This window comes from Aristolochia californica, unplaced genomic scaffold (assembly GCF_029961685.1).
Source record: "Aristolochia californica isolate CCGP_79_NKW_82.1479 unplaced genomic scaffold, dmAriCali1.0.hap1 SCAF_7, whole genome shotgun sequence".
Lineage (NCBI taxonomy): Eukaryota > Viridiplantae > Streptophyta > Magnoliopsida > Piperales > Aristolochiaceae > Aristolochia > Aristolochia californica.
In genome coordinates this window covers 7,652,512-7,671,000 of record NW_027182268.1, presented here as the reverse complement: position 1 = coordinate 7,671,000, position 18,489 = coordinate 7,652,512, and the positions used below count along the sequence as shown (strand labels likewise).

General features: G+C 37.9%; 3 protein-coding genes across 4 annotated transcripts; 1 reads left to right on the top strand and 2 right to left on the bottom strand.

The window, feature by feature from the left end:
* Nucleotides 1-1,721: 1,721 nt before the first annotated feature.
* On the bottom strand, nt 1,722-4,548 carry LOC137936134 (F-box/kelch-repeat protein SKIP11-like). The gene has a single exon (XM_068780690.1). It carries the CDS (start codon nt 3,584-3,586, stop codon nt 2,396-2,398), a length of 1,191 nt encoding a protein of 396 aa, XP_068636791.1. The 5' UTR covers nt 3,587-4,548; the 3' UTR covers nt 1,722-2,395.
* Nucleotides 4,549-13,849: 9,301 nt separating this feature from the next.
* LOC137935940 (peptidyl-prolyl cis-trans isomerase CYP23) lies at nt 13,850-16,515 on the top strand. The gene is made up of 8 exons (XM_068780376.1): nt 13,850-14,076; nt 14,797-14,910; nt 14,995-15,143; nt 15,323-15,395; nt 15,482-15,571; nt 15,989-16,028; nt 16,265-16,347; nt 16,430-16,515. Exons 1-8 carry the CDS (start codon nt 13,972-13,974, stop codon nt 16,448-16,450), a joined length of 675 nt encoding a protein of 224 aa, XP_068636477.1. The 5' UTR covers nt 13,850-13,971; the 3' UTR covers nt 16,451-16,515.
* Nucleotides 16,454-18,489, bottom strand: LOC137935939 (tubulin alpha chain-like). 2 transcript variants are annotated; one of them, XM_068780375.1, is made up of 5 exons: nt 18,287-18,489; nt 17,896-18,130; nt 17,432-17,802; nt 16,891-17,349; nt 16,454-16,814 (listed from the first exon to the last, which is right to left on the bottom strand). In XM_068780375.1, the coding sequence occupies exons 1-5, from the start codon at nt 18,377-18,379 to the stop codon at nt 16,686-16,688; spliced, it is 1,287 nt and encodes a 428-aa protein (XP_068636476.1). In that variant the 5' UTR covers nt 18,380-18,489; the 3' UTR covers nt 16,454-16,685. The 2 variants fall into 2 exon arrangements, with proteins under 2 accessions (XP_068636476.1, XP_068636475.1); XM_068780374.1 differs by having other exon boundaries at nt 16,454-17,349; nt 18,287-18,486.

Genomic DNA, 18,489 nt, shown 5'->3' with positions numbered 1-18,489 from the left:
TCTGAGTGGATTTTCAATATTCAATCATTTCTGTTGAAAAAAACAAGCAAATTGATAGAGTTCAGCCTGATCAAAAAATTCTTCTAGGTCATAGATTGATATTTGCCAGCAGACAGATTGTCCTTCCAGCACTATGAAAAAAATTTAAATAAAGTCATAGAACAGATGGGATTGACCCGTCCCAGGTAACAGGATAGGGTTATGGATAAGAACGCCACCATTATCAAGAGCTTGATGGGTTCTCAAAACAAGGATTTGGAAATTTAATATTCCATTAATGGCTCCTGCTGGAAAACTCAATTTTAAGCTTTCCTATCCTGGGTTAGACTGGGAAAACAAAACGGGCAGAAGACTAACATTCATTTTCATGTAAACTGAATAGAAATAAGAAATGCCTTGACAAGTGATATTTCATGCCATGGAGAAATCAGCAGCTTTTGTGAAGGCCAACTGGGACAGATAAAAAAACGGCCATGAATCGCCTTTCCATATTTCTGCTTCCTTCATATCATTCTAGCCAATCTAGATAAGACATTTTATGCCTCTGTATATATGTAAGCTAGGCTAATTACCGATTCTCTCCTGGATCCTGGGTGAGATAAAGACCCAGGCCCCAGATTCTTAGAATAGCTCAATTAACTTAAAAATGCATGGTGGTAGAAGCCAACAAGCTAGAAAGAACAGAAAATATCTATGACTTCACAACTGCTATCACTTAAATTCATTTTTGGTATAATATGGTTCTTGTTTTTCTTTTTTCTGAGAGAAAGATGCGAATACAAGCTCAAAACAGATAGTTACTCTGGTTTTTAACTACAAAACCTCCAACTCAGACATGTTTTACTACGGATGTTTGTTGTTCTGATATCGGTGTGTATGGTAGAATTTTACAAACTTCATCTGTGTTGAATGCTAAAACATCATAAACATCAAGCAGTGAGTATCAGAATGTCAACTTTGCCAAACAAAAAGTTAGTAACCCTTATCAAGTGTTATGAGTACCCACTTTGATGCGAGTAACACGCAGGGCAATTGTTACATAATCAGTCACAAAAATGTCCAAGTTTTACAAAAAACGAACAAACGAGTAAGAGTAAGGGCCCTGCCATAGTATGTAACTTACATGGTGAAGAGTAATATTTCTTAGCAGGAATTACTGACAAACATCTTTGGTGTATCATTGTTCTCAAATTGAAACAACATGAAGTGTCTCTACAGCTACATCTTTTATTTTTAACTACATAAGCATCAATGTTACACGTATGAAAAATAGAGAAGCGATAATAACATTTGTTTGCTGTTGCCTCCAGCCCAGCAGAATTTACAGTGTCCTTGGCCTTCAGGTGACCTAGGAGTAAAACATGCACCAAGAAGCTATACGTCTCATTCTTCAGTTACTGACAGAAACAAAAGAAGCTTAATGTTTGTAATTCTCCATAAATTTTACTTTGTCCTTAGTTTCCATTGGTTTGATCCGCAAAGACGACTTATTTTTCATTCTACATGTTCTCTAAAAGTCCAAGAATTGAAAACATAAAGTTGAGATGTTACATTTCCTTCACTACACATGGAAGTTCAATTCTGTAAGTCAGAAGCTCAAAAATGGTAAAATTGAGGCCTCCCTTGATGTATTCTCTTTGCTTTGCTTCGTAATAAAATCATCACCATTTCAAAACAAAAAAAAAATAAAAAATGGTAAGAAGCCATCATAGTAGTTTCAGAAAAACATGTCATAAGCACAATAACATAAGAGAGGAGAGGAATGAACATGAAACTCACATAGGTAGCATATGACTGACACAAGAGAACATTCAAACGGTATCCTAAGAAACTACCTTTTGAGCAACAGCATAAAAAATAGATGTACAGGCAGCACCACATTCAATAAATAGAGGCTTCTCAAAAGTAAAGACGAGATTTGCGAGAAAAAACATCATGGCCCCTTTTCTTTCCTTAAGGACAATGTAAAGCACATCGATGATAAGAAATTGAAACAACACTATTTGCCTTTATGCTTAAACCTTTTCTCAAGTATTCCTTCTGACCTAGCAGTTAAGGCTCTCCAAATTATTAACCTACCCCAGTTCTGCCTGATGCCAAACAGTGGAAGCTCTCATGGAGACAGATGAAGGGGGCAGAACATTAACAATTGCTACAGAATGCCAATCCAATGGTGAAAATAAAAAGAAAATAGTAGGAAAGGACCCTCTCAACTTCCCATGGAAGAAACGTTCTATTTGAATCTTGAGTAAAATCTGAAATTTCAAAAAAGGCAGAGATTACCCATTAGCCAGAATCCAATGGCTTTGAAAAAACCAAATCTCATACAGGCCATTCGGCAACACCAGGGTTGTAGCATACAACACGGTGATCGAAGCAAAATTCAAGGAACTCCTTAGCAGCTCATCACGGCACAGTTGTACACAAAACTCCCTGAATGCTTGCTAGCAAGCAAGTTCCATTCGGGTGGTCCATCTTTTGGGACCCAAGAATTCAATTCTATGATACCACCACCCAAGCCCCTAGGTCCCCCAACAACAATTAACCGTTCACCACAGGCCCTAAATGCAAGGCCCCAGCCGTTCATCGAAACTGCCCTCTCAGGCAACCTCCCAATTGTTGCCCATGAATTCCCCTTCTTGTCATACTTCTTCAACTCCATACCGGTGTAATCTGCTGCATAGAGCTCATTCTTTACAACTGCAAGCAGTGAAGGGGGTTCCGCTGCTGTTCTCCTTGCAGGGGCCATGTTCTCAACGATGGTCCAAGTCTTCGTCTCCATATCGAACACTTCTCCACAAGAAAGAGATTCTGAAAGGTTATTACCACCAACAACGTAGAACTTCCCATCCATGAAAAAACCTGAGCACATCTTCCTCGGCTTGTTCATACTCGGGAGATCCTCCCAAGTTCCTTTCTCGGAGTTATATAGCTCTACAGAATCAAGTATTTTACCTTGAACATCACAACCACCAGCCATGATAGCAATCTCACCCAGACTAGCAGAACCAAATAAACATCTGGGAGTGTTCATACTCATGTCAGCAGACCATGAATTAGTCAGAATACTGTACTTGAATATAATGGGGGAATTGACTTCTTTTCCAAATACAAGGAGCTGGGTTCCTACAGCAAGCGATTCCTTATCCGAGCACATAAAGCATTCATTCGCAGGCATGCGAGGCAGGTGCATCCATCTCCCTCGATAAGGATCGAAGGCCTCCCACTCAAGAACGTTGCAAGAGAAGTAAACCCATTGCTCTGATATACCCAATTGACGTCTAAGCTTGTAAAGTTCGTCACTTTGCAGAAGACTCTGGAAGCTACGGTTAATACACGCAAGTGCTCCGTAGTCAGAGCGGGAGCACCGAGCGAAACACGACATGGAAATGTCTCGGCCGAGCTGAGGGATGAGAGAATTGGTATCCGATTGGTCACCGGACTGGTGAGCCCTGTTACCAGAACTGTCGCTTCTCCGGCGTTGCTGCTTGCCCTTGGGGACGCGATAATTCATGTAAAAGCAATCTTTCTCACAGGAGCTCGGCAACGCCCTCGAAACCAAGCAGGAGGACTGACCCTCCAACATGTCTCCGGCAATTCAACCGGAAAACGGGAATTGTCTACGGATCTGAACACTTCAGATCCCTGAGCTCCTCCTCTCCGCCGCAGCACACAACTCCAGAACCAAACACAAAAGAATCGAGACCCTATCCTTTATAATTCCCAATGGCCCGCCCAGTCTCTGAATTGGAAGCCCCCAGGTCGGATGGATAAATATAAAAAACTGATCTTTCAACCGAAAACGATAAACAGGAGAAAACCGAAAAGAACACCTCTTCGACCACCAAAATCAATCCACAACTAAAATTTATAAAAATCAAATGCACGATGAGAAGAAAAAAAAAAAGGAGGATGGGAGGAGAAAGAAACACAATCACGACGATATCCCAGTCCCGAATCCGGAAACAGCCGATCCGTCAAAAAACCGATAAACACCTCCACCCCAACAGAGATCCGAAACTCCACTTCCGATATCGAATTCGTCCAAAGGCCAACGAAAACTCTCCGGAAAACTGAGACCACCCACAAAATCCAATAAACCAAAACGCCCCAGCTGATTGGAGACTCGTCCCACTAGATCTCCAGAATCACACAAACCTCGAGTTTCAGATTAAAAAAAAATAATAATAAGACAACAGATTTTGCTCCCCTAATCTTATATTTCCTAAATTGAGACAGAGAAAAAGATGGGTTATCGAAGCCGTCAGTATTTTTAGCAATCTTCTTTCTTCTGTATAATCTTATTTTCTTAACAATAATCACAAAAAAGAAAACGGAGAGAGAACCAGAGAGAAACAGAAACGCGGACTTACGATTGGCTCAAAGGGGTGGGAGGGAGGAGAGAACAGAATTGAGATTTCGGTAAATAAATCCCTTTTATTGGTTTCGGGGTTTTCGTTTTTCTTTTTTGCCCTTTTTCCCTTCTTCTTCCTCGTTGGTTCGATTCTCTCTGCAAATCACGCCCGAAATCTGGAGCTCCGGGGTTGGGCTTCGTGGGGAAGGGCAATCTGGGCCTTTATCTGTCCCCCTCTGTTTTTTTAATGTCAAAAACCGCGGGCCCTACACGACTTCCCGTATCGGCCGTCACCGTCGACTTTCGAGAATCGGGACCGTTCCGGTACGCCGGGCCGCGGGAACGAGGAAAGAAAGAAAGGAAATTCCGTTGCTTACACGGCTTTCTAGGGTCAGAGAAACAGACCGTGCGATATTTTAGCTTCTTCGCGCCAAATTCTCTCCTCGTTTTATCGCCGTCTTAATCACCGATTTTCTCCTAACCACGTTCTTTTTATGTAAATAATTGCGTATCTATAAGCAACAGTTTATAAGTAGATAGACAATTGTTTATTATTTTATATAAATTATTTAAATTATTAATAAAAACCAGCATCATTTGTTGATATTGACAATAATTTATTTCGATGGAAGCATTTTAGTTCTTTATTTAAATGAATTTAATAATATTTCACTATTTATTGATGGAAAAAATTAAATATATATAGCCGTAAATATAATTCATAGATATTAAATAAAATATAAGAAAACAAAAATACTTAGTCAAAACGAAAAATTATAATAATTTTTTAAATTTCCTTCTATTTGGGTATCATTATTTCCCATAAAATATGTAATTTGTAAATTTAAGTCTATTTAATTTATTTTATTTAAATAAATTAATTAAATGAATGGCAACTCAAATTAAATTAATTTTATTAATCTTATGTGCTTTGATGTACTTGGCTTTCCTCCTAAATGTACAAAACATTATTTTAAATAATTTTTCATCTTGATTATATTTTCATTTTTACATTTATAATCAATAATTTACAATAAATTTTGAAATGAGATTATTAATAAAATTAAAATAAATTTTAAAAATAATTTTATTAAAATAAACTCTTAAAATTAACAAAAAAAATTATGAAATAAAATTTATCTAAAAAACATACTAATACACCAAGTAATTTTGTCGACATATCCTTCATTGGTGCAAATAATGACTAACCACCCTTAGGTTTGACAAGACACTTTAATTCAATCCTCTTGGTTACCAATTTCTTGTGTCATTTATCATCTAATCAAACTTCATAGTATTTTTTTTTAATCGTAAAAATATAGAAAAATATTTTCCAATGTCTAATTTTTTTTCATTTGATTCATTTTTATTTCTATTATCTTTTAAAATTATTATAAATAATAAGAAAATGACTTTCTTGTTGCTCCAATATTGAAAATAAACCAATAAGCACTAAGATGGTTATTAATCACTTACATCTTATTTTAAATTATTTTATTTATAGTGTAAACTTAAACATTATAACTATTTTTCTATTATTTCCTACGGCAGCATAAATGAAAAATATTTTTAAAATATATTTTAAATAAAGATATTTGAATGAAAGTAGTTATAGGAAAATTGATTTTCCAATAATTTTATTTTCATATGGCAGCACATTTACCTTTTTAACATATTTAAGATCTAACCTTCTGACCCCTATATTTACATTACATAAAATTTATATTTTAAATCAAATACATATAATACCCAAAAAATACTCCAATTGTCATATATCTTTAACAATACATTTTAATATAAGTTTTTGACTTCCCAATTTTATTTTTAATTCAGGCAAGTCGGATTAGATTTTTTACTAGGTGAATTGAACTACAAAGAGAGACTCATACTCTTCTCAGTCTCTCTCTAACTCAAGTTTTTACATTTCTAGGCATATTATGCGACTGAGTAGAAACCCTGAAATAAAAATAAACCCTAATTTCTTAATACATAAAACAAAAAATAAAAAGGGCCACGATCGAATTCAAATTTGTACCACGAGCATATATATTTTGTTACCATAGGGCAAGAGGCGCGAGGCATAGAAAAGCGAAGGTACACTTGGTGCAACATTTTAAATATTGAACCCCTTGGGAGATTTTTGGGTATTTTTCTATGAATCATATATACCTATTATTTATTTAAAATAATATATTTAATCTGTTATATAATACATGAAAGCAAGTATTTACAATTTAATTCACTAAGAAATTAAAATTTGAGGCATCACATGCATAACCCAATAACCTTATGTAGTTATATCAAATACAATTAAGTTTTATATATTTTAACTATCAACTAATATAAACTTATTTACAAGTTATAACTCATATCGTAAATAATATTTATTAAAAATCTAAAGAAAGTATAATACATACAGGGAAATAATCTAAATTGATGAAGCTAACCACAAATGTTTAGTTGAATTGAATAATATTTATTTAAAAATAAAATTATCAACAAATAATTAGAATTAACTGATTAAATAAATAATCTGTATTAATTTCATGTATGTCACATTGAAGATATTGTAATGGTACAATTTGGTATAAACTTGGAAGATGGTATGGAACCAAAGGTACAACCGAATAAAGTAGGCATTAAAATTACTTTTTTGTACCATTTTTTCGGGAAAGGCTTTGGGCACGAGCTTTATCTGCACCTAGACACGGAATGGTAAGTAGTTGGGGTGGGACCCATCACAAGTAGACGACAACATCATCATCCCATCATCACCCTTCCCCTCGTCATGATTATCCTAAGACACACGTGGGAGCAAAAGGAATAGAACGCAGTGTACCACCTCACGATGGAGTATGAAAGCACCGATGAATTTTGGACACTAGCAAGTGACCACCGTCTCTCGTCTAAGGGTCCCTACACCGTGACTTAGACCACTTAGACAAGGATGGCTCACTAAAACATAAAACCCCAGTGGTACAAAAAATTATATAAGACACTATAATGTGTTACATATAAGGAGTGGAACAATTGGAATATGAACATAGTGGTCCTATTCACATAGCTAATATACCATATATGAAATTGATGGGATTGAATCACTAGTTCATGTGGATATTCCACCGTTTTTTAAAATATTATTAAAAAATGATTTTATACCATTTTTCTTTATATAATAGGGTTTTATTCACAAAATTAATCCTCTATGAAAGAAAAATAATAGTTTTCTTATTATAGGAAAGAACTTAAAACACAAGCCAATTATGGAATTGAACATATTAAGTAGAATAATAACTTCAATATAATTGATGGAAGTGACATGTCACAGTAACCACTAGACATTAATTGAGTATCATGTGTTAAACATGGGTTTGGATAAAATGAACCATAAAATCATGTACCTAAAGGACTTATGAAAGAGACCTATTATGTTAAACTATACCATTTTGATCCATGCAATAAGGTTTTATTCACATGATTAATCTATGACACAAGTTCATAAAAGACAAAAAACCCTCATTTCAAGTCATCTATAGAATTAACCCTATTATGTCGAATGATAAATTTGATAAAATTATCAGGGTGACAGAAAGGCGATAAGGGAATAGAAGTTTGGAATAAATGCCTCAATTCCAACTAGGTGGCACACATGTAAACGCATGACTTATTTTCAATGGGGGGTGGACCACATCAGAGATAAAGGAAGTAACAAAAGGGTGGTCAATAAAGTAGAGAAAGAATAAGATGTCCTTTAAACTAATTAAAAGTCATTAAGAGCTGCTATGGCTTGGTAGGTAACCTCAACCAAAAGCAGCTTTCGTAGAGTTTAATTGACCAAATAGCCTCCTATTCCTACCAGTTTAATAATATTAATTAATTAATAATAATAAATATAACAAAAAACAATTGGCTGAAATGGCTGAAGCTAGACAAAATGGACAGTTGCTGGCAGGGGTGATCTTGTAAAGTACCGGTACAGAAGGCCTGACCCGAGACCGTAGCCCGCGGCTTTATTTAAGTCACTCGTTCTGTCCTCCAGTAATTAAATGCCTGTCTTTAGAGCCAGAGAAAAAGCCTATGAAGATGGGCGAGAAAAAAGGAGAATAGAGTTGAATCTCACGCCGAATTTGACAGTCAAATATCCTACGGCGATTTGATAGAGGTCCAGATCAGTTTTTGATGTGGTAATGCGAGTTATGGAAAACAAAAATAGTCCATACGACTCTTTCTCCCGTTGGCGCCATGCGAGGCGGAAGGACTGATCGTGGCCTTTGGTACCGCCGGCAGTGATCGAATTCGTTGCTTTGTGGGTCCCGGTTTAAAACGTGGAGTTAATCACGCGAGAGTTGAGTCTCGGAGACGGCGCCGAGACGGACACGGCGGCGGCGTGAGTCGTGGGGCGCATGTGCGGGCGGCTTTCTCCTTTTTCTCCTGTACTCGATAGATAGACTTGGGTTGTTTTTTTGGTCGCTCGTTCGTCTGGTTTCCTATAAAACCTCGCCGCGTGTGAGAAGGCGCGCCGCGGTGGCAAACGACATCGGCGTCGGGGGGCGCGCCGGGTGTTGGCGCACGTGGGGAAAGCCGACTGGGGAAGGGGAGGGCGTTTTCCCCCAAAAAAAAAGCCCCGACGCTTTCCTAACGGCCGTCACTTTCCCTCTGAAATTTTTTGAGGAATGTTTTTCTGGCTTTTTCTATTACGTGGCCCTCCAATCCCGGACGAGATTTTTTTCAGCGCTTGCCCTCGTGACAAGTTCACGTCCCTACGCGTGGCATGAAACATAATACCCAAGTACAGGACCCTATACATAATCGACATTTTCAATAGTATTGATACATTAATATATTTAACAATTAAAGGAAATTAGAAACCGATATTTTTCGTGAGATACCGGGCGAAGGAGAAAATGGGAGGGTTTAGGGTTTAATTAAAGAAGGGTATTCTCCCACTACATGTGCACCCATCATCCACTTCGACAATGTTCTAGACCTAAGTATAAGCATTAAATAAATTAATGGGTTTCTTTAAGTTATAAAAACAGGGTGAAGGGAAGAGGGGATTAAAGAAAAGAGGGTTTGGAGAGACCAACTTGGAAACGAAGCAATACGCCACCCAACCAAAAGATTCTCGCGTGCACTAACCCCTCTTTAAATAATTATAAATATCGTTTAAACGAGGCGCCCTAAGGGCAAATGGTAGGCGTACACGTGGCGCATTATTGGAGGAGGAGAAAGGCGTTGCTGACTCAATGGGAACATAGTGCGGTCGACACGCCGCGGCGCAGGCTGGACTTGGGGAGGGTTCTTTAAGTTGGGTTATTACATTTTGAAATATTGCATATCGGTCTCTACGTATCGGAATTTATCTTGTGGGTAGGGTTCACAAGGGGTGTAATACGTGTCAGATTTTAGGATGTTTGATATTATCGATATATATATATATATATGCGCTGCAAATTAATATTTGTTTTTATTTAGATTTTGGTTTTTCATTTCAATAAATTATAAAAATAAAAATAATTATTTTTTAAATTATATATCAAAAGCATAAGAATTATAATATGAACCTAAATTACTATTTTTTTACGATTTTTATTGACTCACAAGAGGCAACCGGGTTTCGTAGATGGGTGGGTTAGGCTAGATTGTCTCTCAAGTAAGTTAGAGCCTTGATTCGAATAATAATATCTGAAATATTATATTTTTATGAAATTCAATCTTGATAAAGGAGAAAACACATAAAATCTATGTATACAATAGTATAAACCAAATACGACTTGTTCCATGGACTATGCAGAATGTGGGATGTTAGTGGGGAACAATGAGTGATTATTAAAGCTACAAAGCTTACTATGTTGGTGTTTGTGGTAGGTGAGACTCATCAACATGCTTTGTCCCTTCAATAGTGGATTGTCGAGTGATTTCATAAATTTCAGGCACTTTTATATGCAACGCCATGATTGCATGCAGCCAATTAGGGTGGACATTAGGTCTCCCTTTGTTAACAATATATTTCTAGTTATTTACCATGATTTTCAATATAGAAAAATAGAGTTAGCATGGCCAAAGAACATTTGATTATGTAAGAACGAATAATTTTATTTTAACTCAATGAGAATTTTTGTAGGAAATTTAATTAAAAATAAATTCCTTATTATTTTATTTTCTTATGACATAATAAATGACACTTTCTTGGGTTTTTATTGGTAAATCTGTCATATTTCGCTATGACATGTGTCACTTCAAAGAGACACGTCCACTCGTATTTGAATGATTTGAACTTTGATCAGGATCTGAATGATAAAGAGTCCTTATCTGGACATCCTAACCGTCCATCATGGTGGTCCTGCATTAACTGCGGCTTAGACTTGAAGCGAATGGATTATTAAGTACGGCTCCCCATCTGTTTATTTAGATTGATTAGATATAACAATATCTAAGGAGGCGATCAATCCACTCGTGTGGGCCATGGATTTCCAATTAATTTGTTTTTATATATGTAAAATAGTAAAATTGAAATTAAAAAATGTATTCAATAAAAAAATCTAATTAATAAGTGGATTATAATATTTTTCCGTTATGTAAATGATTAATGTTATTTTCCTACGTATTCTCTTAAATTTTCAAATAAAAGTTTTAAAATAATTAAAATTCAATAAAAACCCATTTTCAAAAATCAGAATCCAGTATTATAGGTATCAAATTTTACATATTATCTTACATTTTAAGTAATTTTTTAGTTTTAAAAAGGAAAAATTAATATATAAACTATGAAATACTTTTTTTTAAAGGATGGGCATATTACCGATTATATAATGGATATCGGCCGATACGTAAAGGTATGTAACTGATACGAGGGCTGTATGAGGTAATAAAAGCTGAAACGTATTGGATTCCAAAGTATCAGATACGCTTGGAAAAGCCGCGCAGCCTTATGATACGATACGTCGGAACCGGTACCGGTACCGGATACATCCATGTGCGTATTGAGTTCCTCGCTTTAATTAAGCCGTGAGTCTTGAGAAAAAAAGTGAGCTTTGACAGCGATCGAAACTTTAGATGAAAGATATTAGTTAGGCGACGGGGCCCGCCGTGATCGTGGCTTGCAAAGCTTCCTAAAGCTTGGAATCCGACGGCTGTTCTTTCCGCTCCTGCACCGTCCTGTCAAATTCGGCATTCCACAGCGGAAGCGCTTATGGAAAAAGTCAAGCTCGAGAATAATTAAAAGAAAAGGAAAACGAATAATGGCGGTCGAGAAGCGAGACGCAGACAAGGTGTTCGGCAGACGTCCCCGTCCATGACCGCCGAACCGATGCCCCATCCCTTTCACTGATTTCACCCCTGGTACATATACTTGCAGCAATGGGAATCTCGACCACAGTCGCAGTCGCCTTCAAATTCTCTTCTGTAAACAAAGTAAAACCCACGACCACGACGATTACGGCTTCCGCCGCCAGTGTTCCAAACGAAAAGAATTAAAGAAAAGAGAGTTTTTGACAGATATAGAATGAATAAAGATTCTCAGTTTTTTCTCTCAGCGGGTACAAGAGATTCTATGAAACGCTTGTTGAAAAAGGGAGTTGTCCAGGTCCAGGCCTCCGGGGGTATATTAGGCGGACAAGACGGCCAATCACTCGCCCCCTTGTTTGGGCCAAAAATGGGGGAGAAAAAAGGGGTAGTCTTCGATGGAGCCTCCGCGGGAGTGTGAGACAAGTGATTCTCTATAGAAATATATTTGGTGGGACAGGGACGGGGCTGTCATGGGGTGGCGACGTGAGTTGCAGGGGAATCTTTTCACGGCGAAAAGATGCGTAGTTAGGGAAGACTGGATTAAGGGGGAGATTTGACGATCTGTGATGTGAAACAATGGACATATTCGAGAGATTATCTGTGGTTTTAGAATGTTACACGTCGAGCACCGGCCTGTGCAACACGCCATGGGCGAATTCGGCGACCGAGTCTCGGTGGGAGAGCTTTTTTTCTCTGCGCGTGGGCGTTGGAGGGAGAGTTTTGGGCGGCTGTGTTGCTTGATGCTTCCGGCTTCTGTCGTGACGGTCACTGATGAGGTAGGAGTTACATAATATTCAAAGGCGTGATTGGTGACAAGGCGGAGAAGTCAGCCCCTGAGCTGTGGGGAAGATCAGGAGTTGTTCGATAAATAAAGAAAGGTGACGATGATCGAGGTGGATTAAGATAAGGTTAGGGGAAGAAGATAATGAGTTAGAAATTTTCTGTACGGAAAGGATTTCTTTAACGAATGGAATTTTTATTTTTTAAATAAAAAAATACTTTATTTTAACTTCACATTAAATCTTAAACAACAGAAAAAAACTTAAAAATAATTATAACATTATCAATATTGTTAAAACTGCACGGAATATTCAAGACGAATGACCGATTTTGGTCTAACACGTTTAGAACAGGTTCAAACATTGGTTAAACATTTACAAACACTTTTAGGCCAGTTCTCTCAATTTCTAAAAACGGACAAACTAGTCTATTTGGTACGATTTTTAGGGTCATTTGTGGGATAAAGAAGGAGAAAATAGTAAAAATAATGAATTTTAAAGCTAAGAGATAATTTTAATTATTTATATTTCAAAATAATGACTTTAATCCAAATTTTCAAGAACCTTATTGAGTTATTACTTATACAAAATTAAATTAACTAAAAAAAAAAATAACTTTAAAAATTCGAAATCTTCTCACAAATTGCCAAGCATAAAATTAAAAAAAGATTGCATATAAGAATTTGATAATTTCATTAAATAATTAATCGTGCTGGATTTGAACTAGAAGTAAGTCATTGATCCGATCTATATGGTATGACCCCTACATTAGTAAGTCCCCTTTACATGACCAACGTAGGCGGTTCAAAAGTTTTAATAATTTTTTTAAACTTTAATATATATATATATATAAATTTTGTGTTTGAGAATAATTTATAATAAAAAATTTAATGCACTTTTAAAAATAATACTTATATATCGAGTTTTATAAGAAAAATACATGAAATTATATTAACCACTTTGAAAGTTAGATTATAGGTGCACTTGTTGAATTAGATGTGTCCCATGTCACATATTTATAGACAAAAATAATAACTGAAAATACCAGTCTTATGCCATATGCATAGTTCTACATTAATTAGACCTGCTTGAGAGAGTAATTTAAATATATTTTTTCATATAGGAGTATGAGACCACTAGTTGGTCCAAGTAGTGACAATATGTGATTATTTCGCCTGATCCTCACAAGATAGATGGATGGAGACTCCAAAATATTTCTCTATTCCTTTCTCCCACGGGTAGGGGCCCTCCCGCCCTTTTGCTCAGAGATCTCTTCGTATAAACAAGATTGAGAGGATGAGACCACATAAGGGTAGGCCCCCGTCTCAAAGGAGAAAAGAGGATGGGACCACACGAGATTACCATGTGCCCCGGAGATGCCACTGGCAGAGTTGGCAAGTCCCTTTTGCGAGGCACGCTAGATCCTCTAGAGAGCGCCCGAGGGAGAAGAACCGAGTTGAGGGACCAAAATACAGCCCTTGCGCTCATTAAGGTATCTGTTCTGGAGGCGCCGGAGCCAGAAATTGCCGGCAACCGTCCGATTCGATCGAAATGTTCAGAAATTTGGCTGCGTTGTTCGTCTGTCTCTCCCTCGTTCTAGTTCCTGCCCGCTCTTCGGTTGATCCCGAGCTTGGGTCCGCTCGTGTGGTTTTCCAGGTCCGTCATCTCGAATCTCCACTTCTTGGATTTTTGTAATCATGTCCGGTCTTTTTGATTTATCTTCTCATGATTGGTCTCCGGTGTGTCCTATTAGTCTTCTTTGGGCGCAAGAGTAATTACTTGAATCTGTAAACGTAAGTCAAAACTCTGGAAATCTGGAACCTATAATTTGAGAACCTAAAAATGTAAAATCTGATCGGCAGTGAAATTTTCTGCATGTTTCGTATTTTGTAAAGCTAGTCTTTTTTTGTTTTGTTTTTCTGGTAGTAGAATGTCGGGATTGCACTCATTACGCCTGAATGCACTAGTTAGGTCTTCGCATGATCTTTTGCTTTGGAGAAGAATGAGCTAACCTCATGTTTTGATCCCTTAGAAATGTAAACGTAGGTTTAGACTCTTGAAATCTGGAATGTATATACTTGCGAGTGAGATCTTTTGCGTATTTTTCATTTTGAGTAGAATTACCCTTTTCTTCTCGTAGTAGAATGTGAGTGCAGTCATTAAACTAGAATGCACTGGTTAGATCTTCTGCATCACTATATTGGGCCATAATAATTTACTTTGGGGAAAAAATGAGCTAACCTACATGGAAAATCTCTAACCAGTTTAGTTGGAAGCTTGACTTATGGTCGACCTTTTGAGACTCATCTGGGCCTTGTAAAACAAATTGCAGCATTTTTTTCTTATATACTTTTTGTGATATTTATTTCCCCGCAGACCAGCTTTGGAGACATTGAATTTGGGTTTTACCCTCATGTTGCACCAAAAACAGTAGAGCATATATTCAAACTCGTTCGTTTGGGATGCTATAATACCAATCACTTCTTCAGGGTATTTCACTCTTACATCCTGGCTAAGACATTCTTGGAGTGAAAGAGAATTGCTTTGGGTAATGTTGGGTTTACATGGTCTCAGGTTGATAAGGGTTTTGTTGCCCAAGTGGCAGATGTTGCTGGAGGCAGAACAGCTCCAATGAATGATGAGCAAAGGGAAGAAGCTAAGAAAACTATCATTGGTGAATTTAGTGATGTGAAACATGTAAGGGGCATACTCTCAATGGGAAGGTAGCTTGCCTAGTCCATCATCTTTAATTGCTAGTGCTTGAAATTTGTTTTTTTTATACTCAAAAATGGCAAACATGTATAAAAGTCATAAGAAGCAGGAATTTTTTTGGGGCATCTCTGGATAATCTTTTACTGAGATATAATCTTCTTGCTTGACATGTACTGGTTATTGGAAGCAGATATGCTGATCCAAATAGCGCCCAATCTTCATTTTCAATTCTTTTAGGAAATGCACCTCACCTTGATGGCCAGGTACTCTTTGTAGGAGTGCGTTTGTTCTTCCAATGTCGTTAAAATTTTTTTTGCTGATTAGTCTAACATATTCTTATACTCTTCAGTATGCAATATTTGGTAAAGTTACTAGAGGCGATGACACATTAAGAAAGCTTGAAGAAGTCCCAACTCGTCAAGAAGGGATTTTTGTGATGGTATACTTGCCTCCCTCTATTTATGAGTCTCAACTTTCTGGTTAGTCTTTGTAAAATACAAATTTAATAGGGAACTATAGATAACTGGTGCATAGTGACTGACATCACAAAATCATTACTCAGAGTCAGGGACCAGACATTGCCCTAGTGAAAGCCAGGTCTGGTTCGGTTTCACTGAGTCCAGAAGCTTGATTTTGGGAGTTGCAGTAAATAGAAGGGTTGAGTCTGACCCTTGATCCACTCTGCCCCTCCCCAAATATAGGTGAACTCCCACAAGTTGCAAAACCATGATTGACATGGTTATGGATTTCTGCTCTTTTCCCACTAATCTGAATTGAGAATAATGACGAAGTGCACACTTTCAGCTTAATGCTGTTTCAATTGCAAAGGTACTGAAGCTCCTGTTTCTGTTTTCAGCCAACTGAGCGGATTACTATACTATCATCCTACTATTATGGTAAGAATCAGCACACCAACACATACAAGGATATCAGCACACCAACACATACAAGGATATCAGCACACCAACACATACAAGGATTTAGACACTTAACTGCTATGTATAAATTTTTGTTAGTGTTTGGCACTGTGCAAGGATTTGGAGAAAATTATCTCCGTTCCATTTAGGTGACCTGATTTTAATGATATATGATTAACAATTTTGCTTCTGACAGTAATTCTTTGTGTTGCCAGATGCCAAGATAGAGACATGTGAAAATGAGAAGACTGTGTTGAAAAGAAGGCTTGCCCAATCTGCAGTCGAAATTGAAAGACAGGTGAGAGATTTTACCTTTTGCTGAGACTTTGACATATTTTTTATTCACTAGAATTACTGATGCTTACTGGTTTATTTTGCAGAGGATGAAGTGTCTCCCATAAACATGTAAGAAATTTAATTTGCATTACTCAATGATATTGCTATGGAAAAATATGGAAATGTGAATACAGATTAACACCAGTTCAACTGTATTTTGTCTGTATAGTTTCAAAAGAAATATCTATAGAGACCTTGGAAAGCATTAAAACGACTATCCTAAATTTAAAAAAAAAGATACGTTGACCTCTCAAACCAATGAGGACATTGGTTTATGCGAAGGTACCAGCTATAAAACCTTTATCCAATCTTAATACTCGTCTCCTTCATCATCCTCACCCTCAGCAGATTCAGCTCCAACTTCTTCATAATCCTTTTCAAGTGCTGCCAAATCTTCCCTGGCTTCCGAAAACTCTCCTTCCTCCATTCCTTCGCCCACATACCAATGCACAAATGCCCTCTTAGCATACATGAGATCAAACTTGTGATCAATCCTTGAGAATACCTCTGCAACACTAGTAGAGTTGGAGATCATACAGACTGCCCTCTGAACCTTGGCCAAATCCCCGCCAGGCACAACAGTAGGAGGCTGATAATTGATCCCACACTTGAATCCAGTGGGGCTCCAGTCCACAAACTGGATTGTCCTCTTAGTCTTAATAGAAGCCACAGCTGCATTCACGTCCTTTGGAACCACATCTCCTCTGTACATCAAACAGCAAGCCATATACTTCCCGTGACGAGGATCACATTTGGCCATCATAGAAGAGGGCTCAAAGGCACTGTTGGTGATTTCCGCAACTGAAAGTTGCTCGTGGTAGGCTTTCTCAGCAGAGATAACTGGTGCGTAAGAGGAAAGCATGAAATGAATACGTGGGTATGGTACCAGGTTGGTTTGGAACTCTGTCACGTCCACATTGAGTGCTCCATCAAAACGAAGGGAAGCAGTCAGAGAGGAGATAACCTGAGAAAAGATACAAGTTAATATATGTATTTTTTAAAAGTTTCAGATTCAAAATCCCTTATGGAAAGATTGTTTGGTACACCTGTGAAACCAATCTGTTAAGATTAGTGTAAGTAGGCCGTTCGATGTCCAGGGATTTTCGGCAGATATCGTAGATGGCTTCGTTGTCAAGGAGAACAGATACATCGGTGTGCTCAAGAAGAGCGTGAGTCGACAAAACACTGTTGTAAGGTTCAACAACAGAGGTTGAAACATGGGGTGAAGGATAGACGGTGAAACCAAGCTTGGATTTCTTTCCGTAATCAACAGACAATCTTTCCAAAAGGAGAGATCCAAGCCCTGAACCAGTCCCACCGCCCACAGCATGAAAAACCAGGAAACCCTGCAGGCCCGTACAGTTATCCGCAAGCTTCCGGATGCGGTCTAGACACAGATCAACAATCTCTTTCCCAACTGTTCACAAGACAAATCGTGAATCTCCATCAAACCAAATCTGCAACAATGAACAATAAAAAGTTGAGAGGGGATCAAGAAGGTCTTTATTACTTGTGTAATGTCCTCTGGCGAAGTTATTTGCTGCGTCCTCTTTGCCGCTAATGAGCTGTTGGGGGTGGAACAATTGACGGTAAGTCCCCGTGCGAACTTCATCGATCACAGTCGGTTCCAGGTCTAAGAAAATAGCCCGAGGGACATGTTTCCCACCTCCGGTCTCGCTGAAGAAGGTGTTGAAAGCATCGTCTCCTCCGCGTACTGCTTTATTGATCGGCGTTTGCCCATCCGGCTAAAACCGCCCCGCCAACAAATAAAACGAAGCCATTAGAAAAAAAGCGCAGACCAGCGAAGTGGAAAATCGTTGTCACTGCAATGGCTTCTGAAAATGAATAAGTAGAAGAAGAAGAAGCGTAAACACAGATCCCTCGAAGTTATTTGTACTAACCTGAATTCCGTGTTCCAAGCAGTAAAGCTCCCAACAGGAATTCCCAACCTGGATTCCTGCCTGTCCGATGTGGATCGAGATGCACTCTCTCATCTTCGATGACAAGAACAGAGAGGTTTTCTGCAAAGAAGGGGAAAAGGCGGAGGTCGCAAAGGGAGGACGATCTACAAAAGGAGAAGGAGAGAATGAAGTAGCTGTTCGAA